At 45.7% G+C, this 25,458-nt stretch overlaps 1 protein-coding gene across 1 annotated transcript in view; it reads left to right on the top strand.

Annotated features, from left to right (window-relative positions):
• LOC120536352 (CUB and peptidase domain-containing protein 2-like) overlaps positions 1 to 25,458 on the top strand; it is a 45,300-nt gene that overhangs the window by 10,300 nt on the left and 9,542 nt on the right. The window contains exons 6-11 of the mRNA XM_039764679.1: positions 5,507 to 5,783; positions 7,552 to 7,639; positions 16,872 to 16,978; positions 21,271 to 21,390; positions 21,469 to 21,640; positions 23,764 to 24,035. Coding sequence (XP_039620613.1) covers positions 5,507 to 5,783; positions 7,552 to 7,639; positions 16,872 to 16,978; positions 21,271 to 21,390; positions 21,469 to 21,640; positions 23,764 to 24,035 — 1,036 coding nt within the window. The remainder of the gene's footprint in view (positions 1 to 5,506; positions 5,784 to 7,551; positions 7,640 to 16,871; positions 16,979 to 21,270; positions 21,391 to 21,468; positions 21,641 to 23,763; positions 24,036 to 25,458) is intronic.

The following is a 25,458-nucleotide window of genomic DNA, read 5'->3' on the forward strand; positions in this document are numbered from 1 at the left end:
GCGCCTTTACCAAACACAGGCCCCCTCCAGCAGCTCAACGTGACCATCATTCCCAACGCCGACTGTGACCGCATGTACAACGACACCAAGCAAAACGCATCCCTGCCCATGATACTGGACAACATGATGTGTGCCAGTTATGCCCAAGGGGGCAAAGACGCCTGCAGGGTGAGTTGATGTCTAATCCTGCTTTTCTTTCCTAATTTTCTGTCTTCATTCATTACTGTCATTTGTTTATTTATTTAATGAAGAGGACTAAAATATTATAACTAAAGTGGTGTTTATTTAATTCTGAAAATGACTAAAAGGGCTTTAGGCCAAGAGATGTCCATATAAGTTAAGAGCTTAAATGATAAACGGAAGTTAAAAAGGCAGGCAAAGGTCATAGCAAAGAGTTAAATGAAAAAGACTCATAAAAAACATCAGGCCTCAACCAAGGAAGCCTGACCCAAAACTCCATTGATTGGCTTTGGCCTACATGGGCCTAAAAGGGGATTTGGCTTCAAAAGTCCCAAATATCTCTAATGTCTCAAAATACACCAAAAGGTGCCCAAAAAGGGAACTGCATAACCTATATAAATAGTGAATTGAGATTTAAAAAAAATAACGGAAAACAGGTAAACAAAAAAGGGTCCGAGTTTACCGAAAATACCAAACAAATACCACTGGCAATCCAAACATTATAGTCAAAAACAAGCAATGATTTCAATGGAAACTTGCAACAGAACAGCAGTCCTCGAATATTTATGAGCTACTGAAGGATCAGCTCCCAGAATATGAAGACTGGGGGGCCGCAGCAGGAGGGTGGGCCCCTGTGTGTGTAATAGCATTCGCTTTATTTGAACCCTCGGCTGTGCACTTCTGTCTGGGGCTTCGGGTGCTGCAACACCCCCAACTCTTCTAAAGCCCCTATTCAGATGGGGGGTGGGGGGGTCAAGTAATTATTACTTTGATTACCACCTGCCTAAAGGAGGGGCCTCCACTGCCTCGAAACGCCTGCACGTTAAAATTGGTTCAGTTAGCCAATAACAAGAGTCCTTCTGCTGGACTTCTCATTGGAAGACCGCCATAATTTTAGTCCCGTTCTAATCAAGCGATATTTCAGTTCTGATATTAATTGTGGTTTTAATTTTTAGTTTATTTTATAAAATTATTTTTTAATTTCGTTCTAGCTTTCAGTGGAGTCAACAATTTTTATTTTTATTTAGTTCTGTGTTGGTGGCACGGTGGCGCAGTGGGTAGTGCCCATCTGGGTTCGCATCCCGGGTCCTCCCTTTGTGGAGTTTGCATCTTCTCCCCGTGTCTGTGTGGGTTTTTTCCCACAGTCCAAAGACATGAAGGTTAGGTGCATTGGTGGTCCTAAATTGTCCCTGGTGTGCTTGGTGTGTGTGTGTGTGTCCTGTGGTGGGCTGGCACCCTGCCGGGGTTTGTTTCCTGCCTTGCGCCCTGTGTTGGCTGGGATTGGCTCCAGCAGACCCCCGTGACCCTGTAGTTAGGATATAGCGGGTTGGATAATGGATGGATGGATAGTTCTGTGTTTAACATTTTACTTTTTACATAATATTAGTCTTTTTACATAATATTAGTACATTTTTTTCTTTTGCAAGACCACAAATTTCTGGCCTGCCCGTATTTCATTGCAGGTTAAGTTTCAGTCAACAGAATACACTTGGGGAGAACGAGTAAACCTCAGGCCGCTGCACGATCAGAATACCGTTTGGGAAACGCAGTCCGTTATTAAAATCTTTGGGGTAACGTGACCAATGCTCGTGCTTATTTAAGACCCCCTCACCACATGCCCCAGATCAGCATAAGACAATAAGCATGAAAGCAATGAAAGGAAAAAAAAAGATAAATTTACATATTGACAAAAAAAAAAAAACAGTTGAAGTAATCCCCCCAACAAACGAGTACAAAACAAAAATCAAAGACAGCCTCCCACAGATTAGGGGGCGAGATGTTCTCACCTGGGATAACTCGATTTCCCAAATCGGTTCACTGTCCTAACAGTTCCCAAGCAAGGTGTAATGTTGGAAGCCTCACGGAGTACGCCGGCAGCTGAGCCGATAACAAAAAAGGTTTTGTCCTACCGGACCCAAAAGGAAGTCGAGTGCCCCGGTGACACCAAATAAAAGGTTTGTCTTCAGAGACGCGTCTCCCTCGTGTCGCCAAGTAAAAGAAATCCTTCGTCCAGTAGGTGGATTCTCGGCGCTGACTCGTTGCTTCTCCTTGGTCCACCGCTCAATGTCTCCCTCTCTCCTCCTTCTTTTCCGGTTATAAAGAGTCTTCAGTCCCAACTCTCCTGTCCACGTTGTGTCCTCCCCTTAAAGGCGTATTTCCCCATTTTTGGCGAACTCTGAGTAACCCATTTTTTGATGTGCACCCTAAGGAGACGCAAACTGGTAATGGGACACTAGCACATGTGGCACCCGCTACACACTCCCAGTTCATAATGCTGTTAAACACAGCTTGACTATTGTGGAACGAGCCCCAGACACAGACAGACGGACAACGGTTGGTCACCCAACACACACATTTTATTCCCACTAATATTTACAAGTCCGTGCACAACCCAGTGCCTCAGCACCAATCACCCCAAAGTTCGGGCCTCTTTCTTTAGTGCCTCTCTTCTTCAGGCTGCCTCCACTCCTCTCCAGGAAGACTTTGTCCACTCCTCACCCGACTCCAGCCATCAAATGGAGGGAGACGGTCCCTCCTGTCCTGTCCTCATCATCTTGTTCTGTTACACTCATCACCTGCATGTCCTCTGTCACCACATCCATAAACCTTCTCTTAGGTCTTCCTCTTCTCCTCTTCCCTGACAGTTCTATCCTTAGCATCCTTCTCCCAGTATACCCCTCATCTCTCCTCTGCACATGTCCAAACCAACCCAATCTCGCCTCTCTGACTTTGTCTCCCAACCGTCCAACTTGAGCTGACCCTCTAATGTCCTCCTTTCTAATCCTGTCCATCCTCGTCACCCCCAATGCAAATCTTAGCTTCTTTAACTCTGCCACCTCCAGCTCTGTCTCCTGTGCCACCGTCACCAGCCCATATAACACAGCTGGTCTCACTACAGTCCTGTAGACCTTCCCTTTCACTCTTGCTGATACCCGTCTGTCACAGATCACTCCTCACACTCTTCTCCACCCTGCCTGCACTCTCTTGTTCACCTCTCTTCTTCACTCCCCATTACTCTGTACTGTTGATCCCAAGTATTTAAACTCATCCACCTTCGCCAACTCTAACCCTTGCATCCTCACCATTCCTCTGACCTCCCTCTCATTCACGCACATGTATTCTGTCTTGGTGGTCCTACTGACCTTCATCCATCTCCTCTCATATCTCCACCTCTCCAGGGTCTTCTCAACCTGCTCCCTACTCTCACTACAGATCACAATGTCATCAGCAAACATCACAGTCCCACGGGGACTCCGGTCTAATATCATCTGTCAACTTGTCCATCACCATATGATGACGATTTTTGCTGCCAGTACTGAAGAACAGTCCTGGTGCCAGAGAAGTGCTGGATTTCCACTAAGTAAGTCCTGATCCAGCTCGTCCTGCACTGACACTCTGAGACCTACGCTTTCCTTCTCAGCTTTAGTCTTGTTTTCCTCATCTAATGCACTTTAAACCGTTGGATGATGTCGAGCTAAATGAGCCCTCAGATTCGTAGTTTTCTCCCCACTAACTAAAAACACACACTCTTTTTCTTCTTCTCGAACGCTACGTTTGCTTTTATTATCATCTGCGCGGTAACTGAAGTATTTCCACATGTTACTTTCTTAATTTCTACCCGCAAAATCTGTGCAAAGCTCGCCATCGAGTCAACGTCACGTGCTTACTGCTTCAACCCGATCAACCCAATGTGCTCCTTAACAGAAGCTGCGCCACGTGACTACAGTGGGCCTAAGGTGCAAGGTCACCGCATAGCAAACAGCGCAACACAACTAAACGCTCAGGGCGACGCACAAACAACCCCTCTGCACGACTCAACCGGATCGAACGAGATTTCTATTGCTGCTTTTTTTTTTATTTTTACTCAGTTTTCCTTCTCATTTTACTTTGTTCTGATATCACTAATTTTTATTTAGTTTTAGTTTCTCTGTTTGCTTTAATTTTAGTTCTCGTGCTTGTAAAACGAAAAACGATATATTTACTAGTTTTATCAGGGGGTATTTTACAAACTCGTTATGGCAGTTTTTATTTTCATAACAGTTTTAATGGCCCCCCCTAACGTTTTTTTGAAAGGAGCCCACTAATACCAATTTGTTCTTTTTTAATTAATGATATATCATAGATGCATATTTTATTATACCTACTGTGGCACACGGCCAGGAGGACCGGAGAAGGGCTTGTACCTCTTCCAGACCGCGAGGGGGCGTCCGCCCTGGTTATGTTGGGGGCCACGGGTAAAGGGCTTGGAAGCCCAGCCCTGTAGGGACCCATGGCCACCGCCAGGCGGCGCCCCGGTGCCTGAATATCCCTGGAGCCCAGCACTTCCGCCACACTGGGGCATGTCTACGGAGGAGTGCCGGGAAGCAGCTGGAGGCCATCCGGGTTCCTATTTAAGGGGCCGCCTCCCTTCAGTCAAAAGCGCAAGTCGGGTGGAAGAGGACGGAGCAGGAGAGAGGACTGGAGGCGGCCAGTAGAGAGAGGCACAAAGACTGTGAGGCCTGGACTTTGGGGAATCGGTGCAGGAAGCACTGGGGTTTGTGTGCACGAATAGTAACTTGTAAATAAACCGTGTGTGGTAGAACTGACGATGTCCGTCTGTGTGTGTCCGGGTTCGAGTCCACACTACTTAACTTTTATCGACATTTATCTAACTCTATATTTATTTTCTAGTATCAGAATGTAGTTTAAGTTCATTTGTTTTGGTTTCATTAGATGTTTTTTCATATTTTCGATTCTTGTTTCCTTATTTTCACATCTTTGCGCCCCCCTGGGGGGACCCACCCTCTGCCCCCTGCCTCACAGTTTGATAACCACTGCGTTATGGAATGTAAACGGCTCCGTCATCTTTACTGAGACGTGAATGCGCAGTCGGTAAAAAGTTACTGACGTGAGCAATTTGGACGGAACGAGACTACAGAGTAGTAATTCCCTTAGCCCAACTCTTGGTGTAAAACTAATCCAGTCTGACGCGGGGGCTTTCATCCGCTATGTTGTTTTATGGTCGTTGACGAGTGACCAATCAGAGAATGAGACGATGTAATGTGCAGGATCCAATCAGGGAAGGGCTACAAAGTAACAAGCAAATCAGAGTCTGTGTTTTCAAGAGTGTTCGTTTTTCAAGTACGTGGATCTGGAGGACATTTTCAAATGTCTCCGTTTTCAGGGGTTATAAAGGCCCGGTTAGTGTGGATGAAAGGGAATAGCGAAGATGAATGTCTGTGATTTTAAACGAAAATGCGGTAGTGTGGACGTCGCCTAAAAATCAGGAGAATTAACAAGAAAAAGCTTGACTTGCTTCTTTTAACGCACCCATCTTGTTTCTCAGGGAGGCAATGGGGGCCCGCTGGTAAGCCGCCGGCAGACGGATGGCTCCTGGGTCCAAGCCGGGATTGTCAGCTGGGGTGTTGGATGTGGAATACCAAACAAGCCGGTGATCTACACTCGCGTCTCATCCTCCACAGCGTGGATCCAGAAGATGACCAATATAACCATCGAAGAAGAAATCAAATCTGTGGTGGGCTCAGGAGTGGTCCGCTTGCAGAAACCTGGTGCTCTCCTGGCTTTGCTCCTACTGCTGATTTCCTTCATCCTCTCCCTGAACTAATGGATGACAAGAACTAAATGGAACCGATCTTCTTCGGAATGAAATTCACTGCCTGGTGACAATCGGTGGGCCCGGGGGTCTCTTAGTGTCATCGTGTTATATGTTTATTCATTTTATATTTTTTTTATTTTGAGTGTTATGGATTTTTCATTTGTTATTATGGGGTGCAAGTGTGGTGTGGTGTTATGGGTCCACAGCTCACTGAGCAAAGGCCATTTTTAAATCACCGCACCCGAGGCGGCTTCGTGAGGGGCGTTGTTGCGAGCAGCGGGCAGTCGTCGATGTGGGCGTTTCTCACCGTGTGCACAGGTGAGGAACTGCCCACATTCGTGATTGCTCCCGTGGCTAATGCTACAGCTGTAATGGCCCCTCACGTTTTAAAAGAAGCGCGAGTCGGTTTTGCAAGGAAAAAGGAAACGATCGGAGAGAAAAAGGAAAGGAATGAGGACGGAGGTTACAGGGAGCGAGGAAGCATACTGAGCAAGAGAGACGGACAGGCGGTGCGTGTGGTGAGCGCGCGATCGAGCGCTCGAGGGCAGCTGCAAGGAAGCTGGGTGTTAGGCCGACACCCAGGTGTTTGAGTTGAGGTTGCTCCCGCTGAGCGACCATGTAGCGGGAGTGACCAGGTGAAAGCGACGAGCCGCAGAAGGCCGCGGAAAGGCAGCGGAAGTCGGGAGGCTTGGTGGTGGAGTCCCCAATGTGTGCGTCCTGGTCATTGGTGGACATCAAGTCTCGGGGACTGGGATGAGTGCCAGACCGAAGCCAGGGATCGGGAGGTCTCCAGTCTCGCGAAAGTGTAGAGGAGGGCAGCTGCAGAGAGCGTCTTGCCTGCTGCTTGGCCCAAGCGGGATAAGCAGGTGAGACGCTAATAAACGATGCACCGGATTTGTTGTTGTTTTAAAGACTGCTTCCTAGAGAAGATTTTAACCTCTGGTTTTAAAGGATTGTGTTTTTTTTTCTAGTGTTTTAACCTCCACGTTCTTTTTATGGATTATTTATTTGATGAAGAAAGAACTGCACTTTATGAACACTGTTTATTTTGATGGACAGTTTTTAATAAAAGCACTGTTTTCACTTTCAACCATCCCCTTGCTTAGATGTTTATTGCCTCCATTGACTAGCTCACTCGGTTTCATTATCGACGGTGTTGGGTTCAAGGGTTCCCAAACAGCCATGGGAGCATGGAGCCAGAACCCACATCGTCACATGTGGATAATTCAAATATATTGCAACTTTCAACATTGATTTGTGTTTAACGTGTTTTATTTCTAACTATCGTTGTGTTTTTACTGAAATGCCAGGGGTACCACAGTTTTGTGTAATGGTGGTTACGGCAGTTCTCACCACTGAAAGTCGTACCGCATGACGAGACGTTAACTGGCCCCATGCATCACTCTTTGGCCACATGTGTGTTCTGACACCTGAGAAGACAGAACATATTTTCGATGAAGGACCCAGAGATCCTAATTCTCTTCATCCCAAAGGGGACATAAGACCGTGATGACTTGCTCCCTTCTGATCTGGTCTTTGGCAACGTGTAGCGCCTCACCTCAGGTGAGGTTCATCTCCTTTAGTTCAGATGTTAATGTCCTCCGCCATGTTGTTGCTGGCCATCCTTGTTTCCTCTTTCCAGATGGAGTCCATCTAAAAGCTGCTGTACTTTTAGGATCCGCTTTTGGTCCGTTCCTAACACTGCCTGAGCCATCTTAGATACGGACCTTTGATCTCAAGTGCGTCACTCGTTTCTGTGTCCATGTCCTCTATAGACTGCCACTTGGCGTTGATAATTTCTGCCAAAGCGATTCTTCTGGTCGGCTATGACCTCTCATTTGTTCTCCAGACGTTTCAGATTCGGCATGTCAAGGTGTTTTGTGTAATGTTTCTTCTGCTGCGCTTTATGTAGCTTCAGTTGAATTGCAATCTCTGGACAGCCATGGCCAAAAGTGTGGAGAATGATGCAAGTATCGGTCTTCACAGAGTCTGCTCCTTCAGTGTTTTTTGATCATCTTATCAGATGTTTCTGTGGTGTACTGAAGTAGAATTACAAGCAGTTCAGAAGTCTGAAAGATTTATATTAACAAGGACATGAAGTTTATGCACAGAGTCCATATCTGTAGTGCTGGCCCTTCTTTCTTTTTCAAGACCCCTCTCTGCAATTCACCCTGGCAGGCTGTCAGTCACCTTTTGAGCCAAATCCTGACTGATGGCATCAGCCCATTCTTGCAGAATCAGAATTGGTGGGGTTTTGTTTGTCCAGCTGCCTCTTGACCACAAGTTCTCAACGGGATTAAAGTCTGAGGAGTTCCCTGGCCATGGACCCCAAAATGTTGATGTTTTGTTCCCTGAGCCACTTAGTTGTCACTTTGGCCTTATGGCCCGGTGCTCCATCATGTTGGTCACCAAACTGTTCTTGGATGGTTGGCAGAAGTTGCTCTCGAAGGATGTTTTGGTCCCATTCTTTATTCACGGCTTTGTTCTTAGGCCAAATGTTGAGTGAGAAGCCACTCCACATAAAATGCTGAGCCCACTGTTTTCCAGGTAAGTCAGGTCGAGTTAATCAAGTCAAGTCAAGTTATATTTGAGAAGACTTGAGTTCAAATGTGCTTACACTTTCACTGCTCTCTGCCATTAACTCCATTAAACTATCGTCTGATGTATCCTGCCATCTACAGGTCGTGTCACATTATGTGACTCTTCCAGTGATTTGCAGGTGTAGCCTTCATTTACATAATCTTACCGAGTCAGAGTTAGTTGGTGGGTCGTCTAATGTGGCATATCCAGTGCCTCATGCCACCTGGTCTATCTAAAGCTCTAGGCGGGTGGATGGTGTCTCCTCTTGTTGTCTATGGTGGGTAGTTTCGATGGCCTGTAGCGTGAGGATCCCCCTTGGTGTACGGAGCCCAAGCACTTTTAGTCTCATAAAGAGCGCCCACGTATCATCAGAGGTCCCTTCGGTGTTCCGCGTGCTTGCACAAATGGAGTTCCCTTTGTGTATACACCACTAATTTTAAGGAGTGGCGCGCCCCTTGGTGTACAGAGCATGGACACTTTGATTTTCATAAATGGAGCCCAGCAGGTATCAGTGCCCACTTATCATCAGAGTTCAATGACTGCGCGGGTTCCCTTCAGTGTCAAGAGCATGACCCCCTCCAGTAGCACAGACGGCGTCCCTTTATGGATACACCACGGACTGTAAGGAGCCCTCGCCCCATGGTGTACGGAGCATGCGCTCCTCCACTTTCATAGCAGGTGTAATAAGAAATAAACGAGGTCCACAAAATCAAAAAGAGTTGGGGAATTGCGCCGTGTATTGTCCGTTATGAAGATGGCAATGAAAATAGACCAAAGACCAAAGCATTTGACAACATGCAGTTATTTATACAGAAAATGGCTGTCGGATGTGATGTGGCAGGAAATGACATCAAAACTGTTGAATGGAAGTGACATCATCGGGAAGGAACCAGAAGTGACATCATTGTTGGTGGACCGGAAGTGACGTCATCATCAGGAGCCGGAAGTGACATCATTGTTGGGGGACCAGAAGTGACATCATCATCAGGAGCCAGAAAAGTGGCATCATTATTGGTGGACTGGAAGTGACATCATCATCAGGAGCTAGAAGTGGATGTCATCATGAGGGAGTCAGAAGTGATGTCATCATCAGGAGCTGGAAAGTGACATCATCATCATCATAATCAGCAATGTCATTATTGGGTGACCGGAAGTGACATCATCATCAGGAGTCGACAGCAGAAGTGCCGTTGGGCGGCCATTTTGTGAATCTGGAAGTGGTGAAGGTGAGTGAATGGAATCGTAATTTTTCTTCTTTGGTTCTGATGAAAGACAGAGAGAGGGAGGTGTTAGTACCATAAACCAACCCTTCATCTCCTGGCTTGTTGTCTGCCTCCTAAGCGCACGTGTGTGGCACAGGATAGCTGCGTCCACTCAGTATCATCAGAGTTTGACCACCAGAGGTCCCCCATAAGTGTCCAGGGTGTGCTTCACATAATTTTCAGAAATGGTGCCCCTCTGAGGACAGCTCCCTAGGAGGCCCCCTATGTCACCCAATGGATTGACGGGCTCTGAGTATGCGACTCGGTCCTCAAGCAGGTTTGATTTTGTCTTCAATTATATAAGGTGGGCTCTGTGTGCATGAGAGTGGTCACCTGATGAATGCTCACCCAGAAGTACAAGGCAGAGACTGAAGCAATGGGGTATCAGGAATGGGGGGGGCTTTGGGCCTCACAAACAGAAGATCAGCTCCTCGGTCTGATGTCTCGTCTTCAATGAACCACAACAGCGTGGTGTTCAGGTGCATTTGAGGCCTCAGCCAAAAGGGTGGGGCATTTAGCAAATTTGTTTACTTTTTAGAACATTCTAGAACAGGCCGTCCAGCCCAACAAAGCCCACCAGTCCCATCTGCGTAATTCCATAGTTCATCCGAGAGTCAGTTGTCACATTTCTGTGTATGGAATGTTGAGTCATATCCAAAAACAGCAGAACACAATGAAAGAACACGAGGGGTTTGCCATTTCAGTTAACCCTTCGTAGAGCGGTGGGCCGGTCAGGCAGAGAAAGGGGCGAGTGCGTCTGAGCTGGTAGGTCGGCATGGCATCACGAGATGTGACGTAGTCGGCGATTTGCAGTCCAGTGACAAGACAGACAGTGGTAGTCACACAGCTAGCAGTCCCGTGACGTGGCGTCGGCTTCAGCTGAGGTTGGACCTTCTCAGAGAAATAGCGAGTAGCAGGGACCGGCGTGCAAGTGGCACCATTGCTGTTTGAATTATCGACTCTCCACTGTTTCTTCCTCAGTCCACATTTAAAGAAAGCGAACTGTGAAAGGTCACTTCAGAGTAATGCCATGCAGAATCCGCTCTTACTTTAAGACAAGTCCATCTCCTCATTTTGCATATTTTCACAATAAGCAAATCTTTTAACACTCTCCCGTCATTTGCAATTCACCGTCCAGGCAGAAAATGAAGTCGGACGGGATTCTGTCACTCGTTTGAGAACATTGTGGCCACACTGTCACTCTCCCATGACTGCATACCTGCGCAACGAGGTGACAAACCGTGGGCACTGCCACTGTACTCACTGCCACTTGGAACAATGAGGGAGAGCCGGTTTCGTGACAGCCCCTCATAACGTCAAATCAAATTTACTTATTTATAATAAAAACAGCAAGCAGCGGCACCAAAGTGCTGTGGAAGTTTATACGGAAATAAAACTGCAACACAAAACCCCAAATAAGCCTGAAGTTGCAAAGACCGTAGAAAACGACTGCCGGACAGCAGTTCACAATTCACGTAATTTAAAAACGAAATCCACTGATGTGTGATAGTGGGGGGACGGGGGTCTCCTTTCGATTTTCTAAAATTTAAATTTTTGGAAAGGATATCCAGTAGGGTAGTACAACACACCAAGAACAATGGGAGATCTGAAAATGGAAAGTCCGCCTCATGAGAAGGATTGAGGGGTCACAATGGACTCAATGTTATCAACGGCCAGACAGTGTTGAGAAGACATTAACAAACTGTCAGGTTATATAGCGCCTTGATGTGTGGAGTACGAGACCAAGGAGGGTCTGCTTAAGCTTTATAACACTCTGGTGAGGCCTCATCTGGAGTCCTGAGTGCACGTTTGGTCTCCATAAAGACATAACAGCAGAAGAGAAGGTCCAGAGAAGAGCAACTGGGCTGATTACGGGGGGCTACAGGGGATGGAAAGATTAAAAGAGCGGAGCTTAATGCTGGCATTAACTTTAAGTCTTGTTAGGTCTGATCACACAATGGGAAGTCTGAAAATCGAGAGTCCACCTCATGAGAAGATTTTAGGAGTCGTAGTGGACTCTCAAATATCGACTTCCCATCAGTGTTCAGATGCCATTAAGAAGGCTAACAGAATGTCAGGTTATATAGCGCCTTGATGTGTGGAGTACAAGTCAGATACAGGAGGTTCTGCTTTATAACATACTGGTGAGGCCTCATCTGGAGTCCTGGGTGCAGTTTGGGTCTCCAGGCTACAAAAAGACATAACAGCACAAGAGAAAGTCCAGAGAAGAGCGACTAGGCTGATTATGGGGGGCTACAGGGGACGAGTTATGAGGAAAGATTAAAAGATGAATCGCATGCTGCTGCAGGTAATTGAATGGCAGGTTGGTTTGTTGTCACCATTAAAATTGGCATAGTTGGTCTGGAAGGTGAAATGAAGATGATATTCAATTATGAGTCTGTAAGCATCCCTAATCCCTGGCAGAGTCTGTTCAGATTTGATGAGGTGCCACATGAGAGGTTGGGCATCAAGCTACAAAAAGCGGCAGTTCAGGCTGATGTTTTTAAATGGGTGCAGAATTGGCTCAGATACAGGAAGAAGACGGTGATGGTGTGAGGAACCTCATCAGAACTGGGTGATGTTAAGAGTGGTGGCCAGCAGGGGGCAGTGTGGGGGCCACTGCTATTTTTAATATCTAGAAATGATTTAGAGAGGAATATAAAGAACAAGCTGCTGAAGTTTGCAGATGATAACAAGAGAAGTGGACAGGCTTGGGCAGATTTGTGGACGATGAAATTTAATGTCAGTAAATGTAAAGAATCACGCATAAGAAGTAAAAATGTGAGGTTTGAATACACAATGAAAATCGAGAGTCCACCTTATGAGAAGGATTTAAGAGTCGCAGTGGACTCTAAGCTATTGCCTATCAGACAGTGATCAGAAGCCATTAAGAAGGCTAACAGAATGTCAGGTTATATAGCGCCTTGATGTGTGGAGTACAAGTCACAGGAGGTGACGCTCAGGCTTTATAACACATGGGCGAGGCCTCATCTGGAGTACGGTGGGCAGTTTTGGGCCCACCAGACACAGCAAGACTAGAGAAAGTCCGCAGAAGAGCGACAGGGGATAAACGATGAAGAAAGATTAAAAGAGCTGAGCCTTTAAAGAGATGACGAGGAGACCTGACTGAGGTGTTTCAAATGATGAAGGTAATCAGTCCAGTGGATCGAGGCGGTGACTTTAAAGTGAGTTCATCTAGGACACGGGGACACAGTGGGGAACTTGTGAAGGGGAAATCTCACACAAACATTAGGAAGAGAACCACAGACACATGGAGTGAGTGACCAAGCCGTGTGGTGGACAGCAGGACTTTAGGGACCTTCTAAACTCGACGATGTAAGTGGACTGGACTGATGAGTTTTGTTGGGCTAAGCGGCCTGCTCTCGTCCACATTGTTCTAAGAATAATTAGCTAAATGTAAATAACTCCTAATCCAAAATGAGCACAGAGGCACAGTTCAGTTGTACAGCTGGTTTCCAGGATAACCCCGACTGGCCATTTTAACCCTAATTCCTCTCCTCCACCATCTTCTATCATGTGTACCAGCACCTGTAGGCCCCGTTTCTTTCATATCTAATCTCACGTCATCGGCCCAGCATTTCCTTGGCCTGCCTTTAGGCCTCGTTTACCATCCACTGACAAACCAGGACTTTGCTTTGCCCAGATGTCATCATCCACAGTAGCTCTGCTAAATGGCACGTCTTGGTTTCAGACTCTTTCTGCTGTCTCGGTTGTCGTCCCTGCGTGTCTGTTTCGGTGAGACGCCACACATCCTTCTTATCAGTTCTCCGTAACACCTTCAGGTGTTCAGATTTTAATGGCCTGGTCTCCCCACCAGACTGCACACGGGCACACACACTCCCTTTCCTTTTTCATGAAGTCGCCTCGGATTTTCCACAATGGTAGTAACTTCTCCAAAGTTTTGCTAACCGCACTTCAGTCTGGCAGCCTTGGCACAGCCTGCCCCACCAGTACTTCCCGGTACCCCTGCCACGATCACCAAGTCTGCTGGGTGGCTGACTGTCCTTGGGTTTCCATCTCCTTCACATCTCCTGACCGTTGTCACTTTCCATGAACCCATTTCTTGCATTCTGCGCACCTGATGGGCTTTGAAGCTTTGTTTCTGCCACAAACCACATTGACATCCATGGCCACCTTCCAGATTCCTGTACAGTTTGCTGTTTGGCGCCTGCCATCCTTACCTTTGTTGTCTTATCCTGGTTCAGTTTTAATCCCAATCTGCCGTTCCATTCTAGAGATTTCTCTCCTACTGTAATTCTTCCTCACTATTAGTAATTAATAACATACCATCTACATACAGGACTTCCGTTGGTGGTCCTTGTCTCATTTCTGCAGTGACGGCTTCCCTTACTATGGCGAACAGTTAGGACTGAACATTCATGTGCCCCAACTCCTGTGGTCTCCATACACCATAAGGATGGTGGTCTTAGCACCACTGTACACGGACATGGCCACTTTTACAAACCACCATGTACCAGGACTTGCTATGCTGTGGTACCCCAAATTCATGACAGTTATGGGGATGTGAGGCTGGGGTGAAGATGGGTGACCTGAAACTTAACTTCTGTCTAAACTCGGGACCAGAAAAAAAGAAAAAGGCCTACAGAGCCAAGGTGGTCTGCACCAGAGAAACCCGAGGCTTAAACCAAGAGATCACACTCAGAGCTGCGGATTAGTCAAACAATCCATCTGACAGGGACACATGTGTCACTAAAACATGCCTGGGGACAAGAAACACCTGTCAGTCAGGTGTTCAGGAAATGAAAAATCACATTGTCTGCTATAAAAAGTGATGACTGCTCTATTGTTTAATGCATCTACACGTCAACACCAGGGAATGAAAGCTGAAATTCCGAACTCTCACCTCCTATGGAACTCTTGATCTCAAACCCAAATATTTAACGGCGTACGGCGGAAACAAATGAGTGGGCCTGTCACATGAGAATGGCTGCTTACGGACTGGCTCTCCTCTTCCATTCATTTCCAGAGACCTTTGTTTTCGGTACATTTATGGTGCCCTTACCAAAAATAGCAGGACAAGGGTCCGGCTATATGGGCTGCTGGTGCCCACAGGCCCTTTACCTGGCATTGTATTGGGAATCTGAGTGGTCTCTGAGTGGACGAGTTAAAGACACAAATGTACAAAACACAAGACGACAAAGCTGTTGTGGAGGTAAAATTGAAACACTAAACCCACCTGTACATAAGATAGATAGATAGATAGATAGAAAGAATTTGGTATAGTAAGCAGGATAGATAGATAGATAGATAGATAGATAGAAAGAATTTGGTATAGTAAGCAGGATAGATAGATAGATAGATAGATAGAAAGAATTTGGTATAGTAAGCAGGATAGATAGATAGATAGATAGATAGATAGATAGATAGATAGATAGAAAGAATTTGGTATAGTAAGCAGGATAGATAGATAGATAGATAAATAGATAGATAGATAGATAGATAGATAGATAGATGTGAAAGGCGCTATATAAGAGATAGATAGATATTATTTGTCCCCAAGAGGAAATTAGAATTTTACAGAAGCTCTAGAGAGAAATATATACATCCATCCATCCAACCATTTTCTAACCCACTGAATCCGAATACAGGGTCACGGGGGTCTGCCGGAGCCAATCCCAGCCAACACAGGGCACAAGGCAGGAACTAATCCTGGGCAGGGTGCCAACCCACCGCAGGAAATATATACATAATCTTTAAAATAATAAAACACACAACAACCCGCTAAACAAACATACGAAGTTTGCAGATTTGCCAAAGGTTTTCAATGGGAGATTTTGAAGTTTCAGATCTCTGTATGGTGAGATCTGTTTGAGTTGAACTGTCTCAGCTGATTTCCTTGAATTAAAGAGAGCTGAATTGTTTCAAGCACACACCGATAGAAGACAGACAGACAGACAGACAGACAGACAGGCAGACCACCTGGCTATTGTAGTTGGCGCTAATATTCAGCTACAGGGAAGACTTGAGGTTGGTGGCAGGGTTGGCACAGCGTTCCGGTGTGGTCCTTAGGTGTCACCAGCTGCACTAGGGTCCCAATCCAGGTGGCTTATCGTGTGGTGGGTGTGGCAATACGTTATCAGTGTGCGCTCCCATCATTCCTCTCTCTCTTACCTTATATAAGAAACTGAAAAGAGAGTCGTGATGGTGGCCAGACGTGTGGTGTCTGTAGACCTTCTCACGCAGCATCAGCTCCATGCAAGCAGCACCTTTTTTCTTGACTGTCAGAAACACCAGTGAGCATGAGACATACTTATGAAATGTAAAACTGTACTAGGAAGTCGCCACACATTCACGTAATTTGACAAAGCCGGAGATTTTCAGCTTTGTTAACCAGCGACAAATATCAACAGCTGCAATCGTCAAAAAGTTTGATAGATAGATAGATAGGTAGATAGATAGATACTTTATTAATCCCAAGGGGAAATTCACATAATCCAGCAGCAGTATACTGATACAAAGAAACAATATTAAATTAAATAGTAATAAAAATGAAAAAATGAAAAAAATAAAAATAAAATTAATGTTAGCATTTACTCCCCCCGGGTGGAATTGAAGAGTCATCCGCTGAAGTAAGTGAGCGATATCCACACAACTCATTGTAATGTCAGCTCTACGCCGTATGAAACGTTTACGGTTTGCCTGTAACTTATGAAGATTTTTTTTTTCACCTCCTCCTTGATCAACTGCAGAAACAACTAAGCACGCAAAATGACAAAGTGATGCCAGCAGACGTACAAACGGGTCCCCTGGAGTTGCCCTTTTCCACAGAATCCGCACTCCCATTCTGTCCCCGCAGCTTTGGCGACGACGGTGGTGACGCCCCACCAAACGTTTCTTTAAATTATTCTTCAAAGTGCTACAAGAGCGTACATCTCATTTCGCTGCTCTTCCCCAGACAGACAGAGACCCCAGACAGAGCCCCCCACTCCCGACACGCCTCTGCTTAACTCTTTCATTTTAGCTTCACCCAACCCCATATTTCTCATGCTGCCCCTCATTTTCGCAAATTCTATGGAGGGTGCCAGGCAGCTTCATTGAAAGTCACGCCACGGAAGTGCGAATGCTAAGATGTCTAATCAAGGTGAGAAGACACGTTCGCCATTAGACGCTTGTACGTTTTTACATTACATTTAATTAAATTACAATGTGCGCGTGCAGCGGGTCAGAAGATAACTGCATGTGGGAATGTGAGGCGGGACGGGGTGTGGCAGGGCAGCTGTGCCTTCCTCTTCATCGGGCAGGCTGGGCCATTTGATCGTCCGAATCACAAAGATGAAGCATTTAGCGTTAGCAGCTCTCCTCTGGAGACTCTTTTGGGGTAAATTTGTTTATTTATTTATTGATTGATTTTATTGGTCGTTTCTCCTTTTAAAAGCTTTGCGTATGCTTTATACCGATGTACTTGGTATTTTAGTATTTTACCCGCTTCGGTTCTTTGTTTTCGGTGTGTTCCTGCTCGGTATGCTTGGTTGGGGAGAATATTGAGGTGGTGGCGCAGTGGGTAGCGCGGTGCTCAAATTCTATGCCAATTCACCAAGTCCAGCGGCCCTACGCAGGGTGACTTATTGAATCCCACTAAACTGACATATGAGCTCTAATTTATAGCAATTCGTCTCACCGCGCCGTCATCCGCTCGTTTCGTCGTGCGTTTATTTCGGTACGCGGGCATCCGATCGTTTCATCGAGTGGTTTGATGAATTTTAGGGGAGATACCCCTTGGTGAATAGACGCTGTTGCGACTTAATTCTGCGGTTTTAAAAAGGCCAGCCAAGCGTTCTGATGGTCGATCCACCCCCGGCCGTTTCTGGTCCGTTTAGAGATGGAGTGAGCCCCCTGCACCCCCATTCAGCTAGGTTTCTCCTCTCATTGGCAAAAACCTGCAGTTTAGGTTAAGTTGTATCTTTGATACTATACCTCTGTATCTTATTAATATTTGATGGTATCGTTCTCTTTGTTTTTATTTTATTAATGTTGTTAAATTTTATTGTAAGTTAACCTTGAGTGTTAAGAAAGGCACCTATTAAATACAGATGTATTATTATTATTATTATTATTATTATTAATGGACTGGCGCCCCGTCCATGGCTGTTTAACTGCCACGCGTCCTCGGCTAACGGAATAAGCTGCGCCATCCATGAATTGCGATAAGGCTTTGACAATTTTACATTTCGTTATATTAGCTTTATTTTTTTTTTTAATCTAAAAACGGTTGGATTCGTTGACATGTTTGATGTTAATTCATTAACACTTTCAGTCCGGTCGCAGTGAAGTGTTTAGCAAGCCAGTCGGAGGTGGGCAGCGTTCGGTCTTGGAGGTTTGTTGTTCCAATCCATGGGTGTCTTAATAAGAAGTCAATTACTGCTGATGAAGCACTTGTTGGACGAGTGACAGTTTGATGCATCATGTTAGTGGTCTCGCTTGTTAAAGTATCACCCCAATTACTTATTTAAGTCTTAAACAGCTGCATTACCTGTTTAAGTGGCTCCTTATTAACAATAAGATGCAAATGACAAAGGAGCCGGCAGTTCCCTGTCTGATTTGCACCTCCCGGTGTGGAGTTTGCGTGGGTTTCCTCGCACAGTCCAAAGTCACGCAGGTTCTGTGAACTGACGACCCTAAATTGGCCCGTGTGCGCGCGCGCGCGTGCGTGTGTGTGTGTGTTCACCATATGATGGACTGGCGCCCTATCCAGGGTTTGTTTCCTGCCTTGAGTGCCACGCTAGCTGGGTTAGGCTCCAGCAGACCCGCACGCCCATGTTCAGACAAAATGGCTTAGAAAATAACTGACTGCATTTTCATTGGGCCCCGTTTAAGTGGATTTTAACAAAATGTCGCATTTTTAACAGCTTGGTCAATTCTATTAAAGCGCACAAAAGTCGAAGGCTGATGATCACTAAACTGTTGGACTCAACCGTCTAATATCGCTCACCAAACTCCAAGAGGGTCCAAAGCCGCTTCATGGCTTCACAAATAAATTTCCATTTTCACTCAGCCAGCTGCCTGATTTAAGCAGCAGTAGTTTAGGTCAGGGAGTTTTAATAAAGTTTGAGTTATTTAAAAAGAGGAAGATGGTGGAGTGGTGTTATTGAAAAATACAATCAAATAAAATAGGCAAGTAGTCCAAAACCGGGATGACCTTTTCTGCACATCGACCTCAGTAGCGTAGCAGGGAGTCCTCGAAGAACCGCCGCCGGATTCAAGCAGACAATCAAATTGTGGACGCACGCGCTTTATTGGCGTCTGGGCTTCTTGAAAGAAAACTTTATTTGCCAAAGCGCCGTTTCATTCTGGGACGGACTGGTGCTTTGCATATGAAGTTGGGCTCTTTGGGTTTGGGAAAAGTTCTGAATATGCGGACGGCACGGAAATCTTTCATGTTTGGCAGGCAGGATACTCGCAGCCTATAAGAAAACCTGACGTGCGTCTGCGTGACTGTAGGGACCCCAAATCTGTTAGGATCTCATCCATCCCGCTATATCCTAACTACAGGGTAACGGGGTCTGCTGGAGCCAATCCCAGCCAACACAGGGCGCAAGGCAGGAAACAAACCCCGGGCAGGACGCCAGCCCACCGCAGTTTGTTAGGATCTCTTCGTGGTTATTTATGGAACCTGTTATGGATTGGGACAAAAATAATAAGTCGGTACTTTCTGGAACCTTCACGTGGCATCGCTCTGGTGAGCCACTTTATCGAGCTGATTTTTTAGCGTTGAGCAGGGGGCGCCACTTCAGACAGACAGACAGGCCCCCGTGGGCCGGCGTAATGCGCTTCTTTCTCCAATCACTTTGCTCGTCTGTGGCATTGCGTATGGAAAGTTGAGTTTAGTGGTGTGGTATCTTTTATTTTATAAAATTAAAAAATATATTTAAAATATATTAAATATAATAAAATATTTTAAAATACAATATTTATATTGAATATAATGCTGCTGAGAGTTCATTGTACGGTCAAATAAAAATAAATAGAGGAATAAAAATCATCACCCCGAAAGCGGACAGTAGATGTCACGTAGTATATGTGTACCGAATTTCAGGTCAATAGTGATTTAAAATCCCGGACAGACAAACGAAGAGCCACGGTAGCATATTATATATAAAGATAATATAATAGAGATAGTATACAATAGATAATAGAGATGATAATATAGATAATTAAACGTCTGCCTGTCTGTCTGCTTTTCACGAGAGAACTACTTCACGGATTGAGATTCAGAAAAGCCTTTTCTGTTTCCTGTTGAGCGAACGCTGGCGGGACTGGTCGCCGCTGCACGCCGGTAACTTTTTAACGATTAACTTACAATCTAATGGACTAAGCAACTGTCTTCATTCGTTGAGTATTATTTTTCTGTCATTTCAAGCTGTTTGATTTCTACAGTAGATCGACAGATGATTTGGTTGAGTATGGACTATTTTCAGCCTAGATACGTACCTGGCTCTGTTCTCCATTCAGTTGCTGAGTCTGCTCCCCAGCCCTGGAACTCGATACCATCTGAGCTTAGAAACATTGATTCATTCTCACTTTTCAAATCTGAACGTACAACTCATTTGTTTAAGACTGCTTTTTCTCTTTGACTACAATTGCTTTATCTGGTTTAAAATTTTGTAGTTTTAGTTTTGTTTATAATGTGTGTTTTATCTATTGTTCGGTGTCCTTGAGTGTTTAGAAAGGCGCCTAGGAATAAATAAAATGTAGTATTATTATTATCATTAGATCAGGTTTTCGTCTATAATTTGCTTGACCATTCCGGCTGACTTTGCGACTTCTCTCATCGCGCTAAGTATCGCGGTACCTGGCCGATGGGAGGGGGAAGTGGGCGGGGCCCTCCTCACTCACCCACTCACCCACTCACCCACTCACCCACCAGCCTCCATTCGAGTCGACCTGACGTGGCGTTGGCCATGAGGGTTTTAATCCCTCGAATTCCTCTAATCGCGACGGACGTGCCCTTTCAATTCAAGAGATTCCAGTTCCCGGTGAAGCTTTGTTTTCCAATGCCATTTAAAGGCCCAGAGACGGACCCTCAAAATTGACAGCGGTTGATCTTCGCTCACGAGGCTCCTGGCATGGTCAGTATATATCGCTTTGTCTCGGGTTAGTTCCCCAAGAAACCCATATGTCCTCATCCCTGATAGCAAAATCAAAAATATTTTATATCAAGAGGCCATTGGATACGAAAGCTATCAATATAAATTCTTCTCAATTTTCATTTTTTTAAAATTGATTTTTAAAGTTTGTATTTTTTCACTGCTACGTGGGCGGAGCTGTGGGGGACTGCTAGTATGAAATGACAAAATGTCCGGTGACTTCCTGTGTCCGGACACAATGTAAAACGTTGTCCACAAGATTCCAGTGAAGCATGGCAACGTGACACACAAAGAAAGAGGGATGTAAGGCACGTCTTGAGAGCAGAGGGTCCTAAATGCACAACGTGATCAGGACAGACAGACTAAAGCATTGTGCCCATTTTACTAAAGTGGCATTTCGTTGTGCTGGTTCTGCTGAATCACCAAGAGCCCACAAACTGAAGATCATGAAACCAGGGAACAGACAGGAGACCCTGAAACTGCAGGTCAGATTCACGACACTCCGCATTCTTTCTGCCCTTTTCAGCTTCTACTGCAGAACAGAATGAAAGCCTGCAAAGCAGCGGAGGTGGGACGCCGACACCAACTCCTGATTCTTCTTTGGCTGACTTCCTGGCTAAACTTCAGACCACCCAGAGTCAGACAGGTGCGTCCTTTCATTCTGACGTGAGTGTTTGGTGTCATGTTGCCCCACTTGTCCTAATTCTCTTTGTGTCTCTTCCAGTGTGCGGCCAGCCAATTATACAAAACCGGATTGTGGGGGGAACCCCAGCGTCCGAGGGGCAGTGGCCCTGGCAGGTCCTCGTTCAGTACATCACTGGAGGCTTTGTGTATCTCTGTGGAGGCTCGCTGATTGCAGACAGCTGGGTCCTCTCGGCTGGCCACTGCTTTCCTTCGTGAGTATGACACCCGGCTACCGACTCGTCCTTAACGTTGATGTTTTAATGGACCTCTATATGACATGTATAATATGCTCAGTATAAAAAGTATTCACCTCTTTGGAAGTTTGAATATTTTATTGTTCTACAATATTGAATCTCGGTGGACACTAACTATCTATAGATAAATGGAGACATTGAAGAGTGTTTGTGTGTGTGTGTGTGTCTCTCTCTCTCAATGAGCTCCACCATTTTTAACCCCATTCTGCTCCAGCTCTCTCGGGGGTCATGGTGATCGTGAATCGGCAGCCTTTGTCCAGTTCTGTCACAAATTCTCCACTAGATTGAGATCTGGGTTCTGACTCAGTCACTTTGGGATATTCACATTGGGTCACTTTGGCTTGATGCTTGGTCTTGTTGTCTCAGTAGTCTCACCTCAAGGCACAGGTTCTCTTGCAAAGTCCATCAGGTTTTGCTCCAGGATTTCTCTGTACTTTGCTGCGTTCATTTTACCCCCACAAGCTTTGCATGGCCTTCTGCATACAAGCCCCAAGGCCTGATGCTGCCACCACCATGTTCCAGAGTGGGGATGGTGCACTTTTGATAATGTGCAATGTTCAAACATGGTGTTTAGTCTGATGGGTGAAAAGTTTCATTTTAGTCTCATCTTCTTCCAGCTGCCATCAAAGTCCCCCGTGTGCCGTGTGTGTTTTTTCTCTTTTCCACTTTCCTATATATCTGTGACTGGCGAAGCACCTGGGCAACAGTTGTTTGCACAGTCTGTCCAGTCTCCCTGGGGACAAATAAAGATCAATCTATCCAGCTATGAAATCCTGCCTACTATACCAAGTACTGTCTGTTTGTCTAATCCTGCCTACTATACCAAGTACTGTCTGTCTGTCTAATCCTGCCTACTATACCAAGTACTGTCTGTTTGTCTAATCCTGCCTACTATACCAAGTACTGTCTGTCCATCTAATCCCGCCTACTATACCAAATACAGTCTGTCTGTCTTGGTGTACTCCGTTCGAGGATTCTCTTGGTGGTCCCCCTCACTTGTCATCTTCACTTTTTGCCGATGGCCTGCTTTATCAGATTTGCAGATTCTTTTAAATTCTTCCTGACTGATTTAACTGGATTTTCAGTGACTTGAATATTTTGTCGTCTCCATCCTGAGTTGTGCTTTTCATGGAGCCACTGACCCCCAAACCACAGACACAATGTCACCCGACACTACTGCGGGTTCAAATGAAGGCTTTTAATTTATTACCGACACATTTCCAATCAAGTACCAACCAAAATTAACACAAGAATTTCTCATTGGATCGCTTTCTTCTCCCATTCCTTCCTCCAAGTGAGTGCCACCTGCTGCCCCCTCACTCTTAGTCTCTGAGGCGAGACTGTGGGCTTCTTTTAAATTGGACCCAGGACTACTTCTGGTGTCATGGCATAGGTTGTCCAAAGCACTTCAGGGTTGTGTAGAAACCTGGGCAGTCCTCCCCCTAGCAGTGCCCTCTGGTGGCACCAAGGTTACCCTGACAGGGTCTGGACCCCAATTCCCATGCCACCTTGCAGGTAGTCTTAGAAGGGTTCAGCCCAGGGGACCACTGCCACCTGCTGTGTGGGTGCAATGAACTGCTCCTGGCATCCACCGTCCTTCTTTTGCAGATGGGCTGATAATTTTATGGCATCCGAGCTGGGTTACATCTTCTGTCCTTCACTTATGGTCTCCTGGCCGGATGGAGGAGGATTTCTGCCTGTCCTTCCTCCCTCCATGCCTCTTACAGGCATTGAAGGCCCCGTTTTTATTTGCAGTTTTGCAATGATGAAGGAGACAAACAAAAGGGGCACAGAGATAACAAACCCCTGCTTCCACTTTTGCTTCACTTCCTGGTAGTTGAACCTGTGTCTATCCACTGAGGTATCTCCTGGTCTTCTGATTTTGTACTGCTTCAAATTCTTTTGTACATCTCCTGGTAATTTTCCTCTTTCTCTTTCCATTAGCCACTTAACTTTTGCCCACCTACCATAACAAAAGGCTTGTTTCTTGTTGGACTGCATTTTTTTTACTCCTGTGGTTGATGGTCCCGTACTTAAAAGGTGTCCTCATATCTGACCTTGGATTTCTTTTTCCATTGCAGAAATCACGTCGCTTCTGGTTACACCCTCTACATGGGCAGATTCTATCTTTCCCAGCCCAGCGAATTTGAGCAGATCCGCTCTGTCAGGAAGTTCTTTGTGTATCCGGGTTACCAGTCTGCCGATCAGGGCAAGGACGTGACACTGGTCCAGCTGAGCTCACCTGTCACCTTCACGGATTACGTCCTGCCCATCTGCCTGCCTTCCCCCAGCGTCTCTTTCTCGGAAGGTCTGATGTGTTGGGTGACTGGCTGGGGAACGACCACAGAAAATGGTGAGAGTCAAATAATGAAGTGTGGCTTACAGAATGCATGAGGTTTAGATCAGGCACCCATTGCCTTCATTTAACTTCTTTAATTGTGATCTTTACAAGTCAACTGTATGACGGGGAGCTTCTGAAGGAATTGGGGTGCATCCACAAATTCAGCTACGGTTACCAGTTATTTTCATGCTGGAAAGGGAAGAAGGTTAAAGACGCAACGTTTAACATGTAAACTGAAAAGAAAAAAAAAAGATAGGTGACGTGTAGAGGAGGGGAAAGTGGAAATGAAGCTTGGTTAGATGAATGGAGATATAGGGAGAGCAGCTGAGGAAAATCAGCAGGTCATTAGGACCTGGAGAAACATGGGATGCCAGACTTCTTCTGATTCGTTTTTGGAAAGTGTCTTTGAATCCCTGCGAAAGAACACAGACAGTGAGAGCTCAAGGGACGTGAGGCATTGCACAGTAGGTTTTATTAACGTCTTTGGTTTTAACGGCTCAGATGCGTTCCCTGAAACGGTCTCTCAATGTAACCTCTGTAGATGTCTGGAAACTTCAGACAAGAAATGCAGTAGATAACAACATTTGTTACATTGTTAAATATTGAATTTGTGAGAGGTGTTCAATAATTTATCAACCGGAGTATGAAAGCAAATTGAAACAAGTCTGGGGACGTTGTGACAGGTCTCAGGGTTACTCCTGCACAGTTGTGGCTCATTGTGAGTGTAATATTCTGAGAGACAGGAGATCAGGAGAGTCCTCGTTGGGAATCAAGTAAGAAATTGCTTGATTTGGAGCGACGTTCAGTAAATAAATTCCTCATAACCCTTTGGCTTCTTCCCTTCCTTTAAGGTTAGGGTTAGTTAGTTAACTGCGGTTCATGGTGAGTCTGCCCCATCATCCTTTGGTACAAGCAGTTTAACTGGGGTGGAAAGTCCATTGAAGGTGACCCTCACACTGGACGGCCTGTGGAAGCCACAGAAATGTGCAAGAAAGTCGAGGATTTCATTATGTCAGACGGACAAATTCAGGTTTCCTGAATAGCTGAAGAGATGGGCATCTGGGCAGGTACAGTATGGAAAAACACTTAATGAAAACTTGGGCAGGTCAAAGGTCAGTGCAAAATGGCCTCCAAGAATGCCGACGCCATGTCAGAAGGCCATGAGGCTCCAGTGCTGTCAGGAGAACTCTGTGAAGACCAAATACACTTTTTTCTTGTTTGGTGACTGGAGATGAGACTTGGGCCTTTCACAGAGACCTCCCACACCCCGAGTCCAAAATGGAGTCCATGCAGAAGAAGCAAAAGTCATCCCCCACCCTGAAAAAGTTCAAGACATAAAAATCTGCAGGTAAACTGTCTTCTGGGATATTGAAGGATGTTTGCTCCTGAAGTTCATGCCGCACAAGACGATCATAACCGGTTATGGAGAGTTACA

This window comes from Polypterus senegalus, chromosome 10 (genome assembly GCF_016835505.1).
Source record: "Polypterus senegalus isolate Bchr_013 chromosome 10, ASM1683550v1, whole genome shotgun sequence".
Taxonomy (NCBI): domain Eukaryota; kingdom Metazoa; phylum Chordata; class Cladistia; order Polypteriformes; family Polypteridae; genus Polypterus; species Polypterus senegalus.